Genomic DNA, 8,017 nt, shown 5'->3' on the forward strand with positions numbered 1-8,017 from the left:
CCACTGTTAGAGACTACTGAACTTCATGAACAAATATAGAGGGCTACAAAGCCTCTTAGGACAGAGCCCGCTTACGATTCCCTTTCTGTGCACAGCATCCATGAATAGTCCACACAAAGATCCTTAAGCCAAAATCCCTCCCTGGTATTTAATTCTAAATGAGTAATTACTGGGTGTGTCAGTGTGTCTTAGGTTTGCAGGTAGGCTGGGTGAAGGAGCTCATTTGCACGCTGGCTTTGGAGCGAATTGCACACTCACACAGACGCACACTCTGAAAGACGCTGAGGGTATCCGTGGGGAGCCACTGAAGAACCCAGTCGAATAGGGGGGACAGACCACATTCAGCCGCCAAGATGTGTGACATGGGGGGACTGGATAACCTGGTGGCCAACACGGCCTACCTGAAAGCCCAGGGTGGTGATGACAAGGAGATGAAAAAGCGACGCCGCAGCTTGTCTCTCCCCAAGCCTGAACAATGTACTGCAGTACGAGCTTCCCTTGACACGGAATTTACATCGGTTTGTGAAAGGCAGCCTATTGGCAAAAAGTTTTTCCGTCAATACCTGGCAAATAAACCTGAGTATAAGCTTGCTGCTGATTTCTTGGATGAGCTGTATGACTGGGATCTGGCTGAAGGTGCAACAAAAGACAAGGCACGCCAAAATATCATGAACAAGTATTGCAAGGCCGACTCCAAGAACTTCCTGAACTTTCTTTCTGGGGAGCCTGCTGAAAAATGCAAGGCTGTGACAGATGCCACCTTTGAGGAGGTGATGAAATCCAAAGTCCAGGAGGGTGTAAGAGAGTATCTGAAAAGCAAACCTTTCACAGAGTACCAAGCCAGCCCGTTCTTTGATAAATTCCTTCAGTGGAAAGAGTATGAGAAACAGCCCATCAGTGACAAATACTTCTATGAGTTCAGAACTCTTGGCAAAGGAGGCTTTGGAGAGGTAAGCATGCAAACCCATCTACTTATATTTGTATAAATGTCTGTGGAAATATGTGTATTTTTATCTTTTAACATTGCTTGTGGAAGTGTGTTGAAGGACTCTCCCAGTCTCCTTAGGTATGATGGTGTTATTAATTAAAAAATATGTATTTCCATCATATTTCCTATAGTATATGGGGGAAAAGTGAAGAATTGCAACGATGGTGCTACAGTGGTGTATCATATCGTGGTGTCAGCTTTGTTCCATTCTTAGGAAAACCCTAAGCGGCACAGGTGTATTTGCTTTGAAGCATAAGAACGGATATTGTAGGACAGGGGATTATACCTAGGATCACTCAAATGCTGATTAATAGAAGCTCTCATTGTCTTATTGAGATCAAGATCCTCTTTACAATTCAGATGAAAGAAGAAAATATAAAAAACATCAGCAACTAAATCATTAAACAGAAAATTGTTATAAGCTTGTTTGTGTGTTTGTTTTAAAAGAAAAATTGCTATGTAAATATATGAAAAAGTAGTAATTGTGTACATTGTAGGGATAGAAAATAGCAAAATTAGTTATTTGGTAATAATCAATAAAAGATTTGAGATGTGTGAAGAAAGTCAGAGGATCCACAATCGACCCTTGAGGAACCCCATTTCTGAGTCAAGCTTTTACAAACAAGCTTGAGTATACACCCCAAAATAAGGCAACAAATTGAGATAAATACTATGATAGAAGTGCAGAAAGTGGTTTAGATACCAGAAAATAATTACAGCAATGTTTTTAACCGTAGGTTGATTAAAGAAATGCTAAAGGCTGCTGCTATAACCTGCTGTAAATCAACTGCTGCTTTCTTTTAAAGAAGCACATACAATATTGAATAAAAACACTTTATACTTCTACTTTATACTTTGATACTGGACAATCCTTTTTTAAACTTCTTAACTTAGTTAGCAGTGCAATGCAGTGAATAGACCTGATCTTTCCACAGGGAATGAATGATACCAGAAATACATATTTAGTTAAAGATGTCAGTAAGACACAGCTGGCAAGGGTCAAGACGTACCACTGATTATGTATCGGTGTTATATAGGTCAAATCTAGTTTTTTTATATTACTGAAGCAGATACCCTTTTTATTTTTTCCAATTTTCTTGAAGGGAACGTTCATTCCCAACACACTTTCAAGCAGAGGACACGCAGTAGATTCGCAGTCAGATTTGAGTCTTCTGATCAGCTTGTGTTGCTTGTCAGCCTGATACAAGTAGATCACGCTTTGTTTCTGTAGGAAATGGATTATAACTCTTTGAAAGAGAACTGGCTGGACCTTGCTAACAAAAAAAAATCTGTCTTTTTCCAGGTGTGTGCTGTTCAGGTGAAGAACACAGGCCAGATGTATGCCTGCAAAAAGTTGTGTAAAAAGCGACTGAAGAAGAAGGGTGGTGAGAAGATGGCCCTGTTGGAGAAGAAGATCTTGGAGAAGGTTAACAGCCTGTTTCTGGTCAACTTGGGCTACGCTTATGACACCAAGACCCACCTGTGCCTTGTCATGACCCTGATGAATGGTGGAGACCTCAGGTACCACATTTACAATATAGGCTATGATGGAAAAGGCGCGGACAAGGGCATTGAAATGAAGCGCATCATCCACTACACAGCGCAGATCACCACCGGCATCCTGCATCTGCACGAAATGAATATCGTATATCGTGACATGAAGCCAGAGAACGTCTTGCTGGATAGCTTTGGCCAATGCCGACTTTCAGATTTGGGTCTGGCCATAGAGTTGGTTCCAGAAAAGAAAGTCACCCAGATGGTGAGTAGATTTACACACAACAGGAATATTTTGGTTGAAAATAAATGCTTGTATTAGAAAGAAAGAAAAGGGAAATTCCAGTTTGGAAAACACTATAAAAAAATACACCAAGTTTCACTCTCAAAGCAATTACGATGCCATTAACATGAGAGGGCCTTGCTGGATGATGATGATGTCAGAGATGATAATGTGAACCATAATAAGATTTTACATCATGATGAAAGATGTCTTCCCTAAAGGGCCATTTCATCTATTATTAAGTCTTTGAAGTAGAAAGACTCTCACGTGATTCTGGCATGTGTATCTGATCTTTAAATCAGCAAAAACTGAGTAAAGTCATATTCTACACGGCCTGAGAACCACACACACTCACACAACAGAGACCACTGGTTGCTGGGTGATCTGCACCTCCAGCCTGTCTGGTTTCGTTTATCTGATGATGAGGCTGGAGCTAAAAACTGAGCTCAGACTCGGACAGGCTGTACATCTTGGTTGGGTTTTTACTTTAAATCCGGACAGGGATTACCAGATTGCTTAAAGATCTTAACAATGAGTCTCGCAATCCATTATATAAGTCATTTGATCCTTTAGCAGTCAGATTATAGCCTGGCCATTTACAGGCCACCATTTTGCGTAGGGGCTATGTTATAGATCTTGGAGGTCCAGTGCTCGTTTGAGAGTGTCCCTCAGCAACTTGTTTGCAGAGATGTAGTTATTTCTGTGGAGGCACTACCTTAAGATAGTTCTGCTCATGACATTTTATAAAGACTGCAGCCTGTAATCCTCCTTCCTGACCAGAAAAAGAGTCACCACAAATATCACGTCATCAATGAGTTCAATTGGACGTTACACTAAAATGGCTGCACAGGGGGATTCTTGCATCTAACTGAGGATCCCTTGACAATACGCAGAAGTAAAGGTCATCACGGTGCCTATCCGATCAAGCCCTGAGCTTTAAGAATTAGTCAGGTGCTGACAAAAACATATTAAACACATGGGGCATGATCACAGGCTAATACAATTACTGATCTGTAATGAATCTAAAAATGGCCTGGTGTTCACAACATTATTTTGTAATCTTTTTATTTCCAGTTTACTGTAACTGGAACACTACACACCTACACTAACCTACAGATGACCTTAAAAAAATGAAGAATTTTTGCAACAGGGTTTCTACAGGACTTACTTGCCGTAGCAAAGAGTAAGCTCTCGGCTCCATGAAAGTCCAGTAAGCTCATTATCCAGTACACTGATGCTCCTCAGCCAGCCAAAGTGACTGAGCTAACCTCCTAGAGGCAAGGCTGGCTTGGGTCCCCTAATCTTCTTAGTGGGCATTACACAAGTCTGTCCCTGATTAGATTGTCAGATCCAGGTAAAAACCTATGCTGAATACTATATGTTTAAACATCTTAGTTTGCAAAGAAGTTGACTTTAACTTGGCTGAAGAATGAGAGATGATCCTTGCAACTCAAATTAAATTAATCTAGGTGATGACTCCATAACCTTTATGATCATAATATAATGATACATAATATGTCATAAGAGGTGTTCTCCTTTGGCTGACCAGTGTGCAGGTTCGTAATGTGTTAACATAAGATTTCATCTACTTGTCAGATGAAAATAACATAGTTACAAAAAGCCACCAGGAGAGGTTAATGCAAAAAATAATGCTGTTTAATTTGTATGCTAGGTGACATGGAAGTTAGCATTAGGACATAAACGTTTTACATGCAAACATGCTTACGTTTGGTCAATAGAGTTGTACTATCATGCCAGGCCAGATCTTGAAGTACCATGTGTGTTCGGTGATCCCAATCTGTGATGCAAAAAGAAAAGAAAAAGTTGTAAGAGTTTGTTAAATGGAGCAGTGTCTGTAACCTACAGTTCCTATAATATATGCAACGTGTCAACTGTAATATGGATCTCCTAAAAAAAGTTTTGAAACCGTCCTCAGGACTTAATTCCATTAGCAAAGGTGAGCTCTAGGCTCTGTGTCAATTTGTGGTGTGTGTGTGTGTGTGTGTGTGTGTGTGTGTGTGTGTGTGTGTGTGTGTGTGTGTGTGTGTGTGTGTGTGTGTGTGTGTGTGTGTGTGTGTGTGTGTGTGTGTGTGTGTGTGTGTGTGTGTGTGTGTGTGTGTGTGTGTGTGTGTGTGTGTGTGTGTGTGTGTGTGTGTGTGTGTGTGTGTGTGTGTGTGTGTGTGTGTGTGTGTGTGTGTGTGTGCATTAAAAGTACATTAGAGGCTACATGCTGTCTGGATGTTACGTCTTTCTTCTGGGGGCTATAGCATCCAGAAATGGCCAGCCTTTATATAAGAGACTGGACAACTCTGTCAGCGTGTAGACACACACGACTCTTGACAGGTAGTAGGCTTAGCATTAGGATTATGGCTGCAGGTGAGGTCATACAGGGGGATAGCGGGAGAGGGTAAGCAAGAGAGGAAGTTAATTCCAAAAGAGTAGAGAACTCTTATAAAGCACATTGCTTTCTAAGAAGTAACAATGTATTTAAATAATTTACAGATGGTCCCTATATTCAGTCTGCCCCCCTACCCTTCTCTCTATCATCCAGGCTGGTACAGGTGCATACATGGCCCCTGAGCTCCTGAGTAAAACTCCATACAGGACATCAGTGGACTGGTGGGCCCTGGGCTGCAGTATCTATGAAATGGTGGCTGGCTACACACCTTTCAAAGGCCCTGAAAGCAAGAAGGAGAAGGTGGAGAAGGAGGAGGTCCAGCGCCGCATTCTCAACGAGGAACCAAAGTGGGAGCACAAGTGCTTTGATGCTCCCACTAAGGACGTCATCCAGCAGTTCCTCAAGAAGAATATTGAGGAGCGCCTGGGCATGAAGTAAGAGGTTCTTCTTCTCTTTTAACTCAAGCCATGTGCTGTGTGTGTGTGTGTGTGTTGAAATCTTTTTTTTTTTTTTTTAATTTGATGGCAATGCACTGGCATTCTGGTGCCGTGGATATTAAGAAACTGAGATTGGAATAACAAGCTTGCTAAGAATGAACCGGTTGAGTAAGGGCAACAAAATGCTGAGAAAAGCGTTAGTGTAACCAAAATGTTGCATGAACCCCTGCAGCCACTTTGTTCTTGTTTCATTAAGTCTGACATTGAAGTTTTAAAGATCATTTTTGCCTCCTCATCAGGAACGACATGGAGGATCCCAGGAAGCACGCATGGTTCAAGACAATTAACTTTCCCCGCCTGGAGGCCGGGCTGGTGGATCCTCCATGGGTGCCCAAGCCCAACGTCGTCTACGCCAAGGACACCGACGACATCGCCGAGTTCTCCGAGATCAAGGGCATCGAGTTTGACGCCAATGACGATAAATTCTTCAAGGAGTTTAGCTCAGGTGCTGTGCCCATTCAGTGGCAGCACGAGATGATTGACACTGGACTGTTTGATGAGCTCAACGATCCCAACAGGAAAGAAGGTGGAGGAGATCCCGATGACGAGAAAAAGTCTGGCACGTGTATATTGCTGTGAGAAGCTACACACTGTTTCACATACCTGTAATAACACTCAATAATCTGTTTGATTTCTCAGTCAGATGCACACCGACAATGATGTAAAAAAAAAAAAAAAAGGATCACGAAAGAGGCGAGCCCAAACGTCTTTGCTGAGAGAAATGTACCACCCCTCTCTCAAGGTTTAGAGATGCACCGCTTTCAAGGAAAGGTTCGGTAAAATATGGAGGAGGTGATGATGTATTTTGAACATCATCTCTTTGGTTCACACCATCTCTTGCGAAATCAAATGTAGACGGTCATAGTCGTGCAACCACGTTGACTGCTAGGATTCATTTTTACAACCTTTTTATTAAGGACTCTAGTGTTAGATTAGTACGTTAAAGGCCTTTTGTGCCATAAATATTATTACTTTATGAAGAAACTGTCTAAATCCTGTCTGAGAAGGACAACAGTTTGCAGTAGAATAACCTTTTGAAGCAATGCCATTGTGTTCAAGATTAAACAAATTGGAACAAACGCGTATAGAGATATATTTTATAATCTTCTAGTGGATTGTTTAAGTTACAGCATTTCATAGCACTGCACCCTCTTATGCCATTTATTGATGCCATCATACAGTCACACTGTTTCTACAGTGAAAAGTGCTTTTTAAGCACATGTGGCAGCGATAGTTCTAGTGTTTAATATTATATGTTGTGATCCTAAACCTCAAAATTAAAGATGATCACTGCATTTATATCTAGGTGGTTCACATTTTAGTTTTATAAAAACTATAAAAGGCAATTGAATGTATTGTATATAAAAAAAATAATATATATCTATATCTATGCACAGAGAGAAAGGCAACGATGTAAGCGCGCTAAAATGTAGAATGTATTTGAAAGAAAAATGACACTGAACACCTGTTCACTGAGTCCCTCTGCTGTTGTAACTACGAGATGAATGCAGTAACAGCAGTTAATTGCTGCATATGAAGGAGCAAAATGTAGGAGGAGCTGGACAATAAATGACCAGGTCGCCCTGTCCGCAGCCCTGACACACTGTGATACTTCAGGGCTCTTCTCTTTAGTTTGAGATGAGTGTGAATCACTCAAACTAGACAGATCCTGAAAAAGCTGAGAATAGTGACTTGGGTTAGTTCAAAAGAAAATCCTCGTTATTCTTGTTTACTTGTCTCAGGGTAATTATTTGTTTTTAAATTTCCAGATCTTGGACAGAGTTGAGTTTTTACAGTTAATGTTAATAATTTAAAAACAAAAATATATATATATATATATGATACATCTACTTGTAAATATAATATAATATATAATAATATATGAGAGGAATTGCTACTGTGTAGATAAATGTCAGATGTAAAGCAGAAATTTATTTGAATCTTGACTCATTTGAATAAATTCAAATATATGTCTTTTAAAATGTGTCTTTTCCGTGATTCTGAATATTTATGTTGTCTCAATATGTTTGTTGTAGTCTCGAGGCTCAGAACCAAAAGCACATCTTTCACCAGCATCACAAAAGCCCCAAATTGGGACCTATTATGCATGTTCCCTGTGCTATATATAACCACAGAGAAAGTGCTGCTGAGTGAAGGAGTAAAACCCTAAAAATATCAACGGCACTAGAGTCTTTCAGGATGCTGACTACAGCCGGGCGGTTCACCAGGCCACCGCAAATTGGTAGGTTCAACATTAGCTGATAAGGCGATAACCAGCGTTATCCTTGCGCCTTCTTTGCTTGAATCCGCTTCAAATCCCCTCAGGTACAGAAGCATCTTTGTTCCTGCCAAGTGAC

General features: G+C 40.8%; 1 protein-coding gene across 1 annotated transcript; it reads left to right on the forward strand.

Moving 5' to 3' along the window:
* Positions 1-353: 353 nt before the first annotated feature.
* Positions 354-6,239, forward strand: grk7a (G protein-coupled receptor kinase 7a; the record flags this gene model as incomplete). The annotated part of the gene is made up of 4 exons (XM_083927821.1): positions 354-950; positions 2,292-2,747; positions 5,317-5,597; positions 5,900-6,239. 4 exons carry the CDS (start codon positions 354-356, stop codon positions 6,237-6,239), a joined length of 1,674 nt encoding a protein of 557 aa, XP_083783947.1.
* Between the last annotated feature and the right edge of the window lie 1,778 nt (positions 6,240-8,017).

This window comes from Echiichthys vipera, assembly GCF_963691815.1.
Source record: "Echiichthys vipera genome assembly, chromosome: 15".
NCBI lineage: Eukaryota > Metazoa > Chordata > Actinopteri > Perciformes > Trachinidae > Echiichthys > Echiichthys vipera.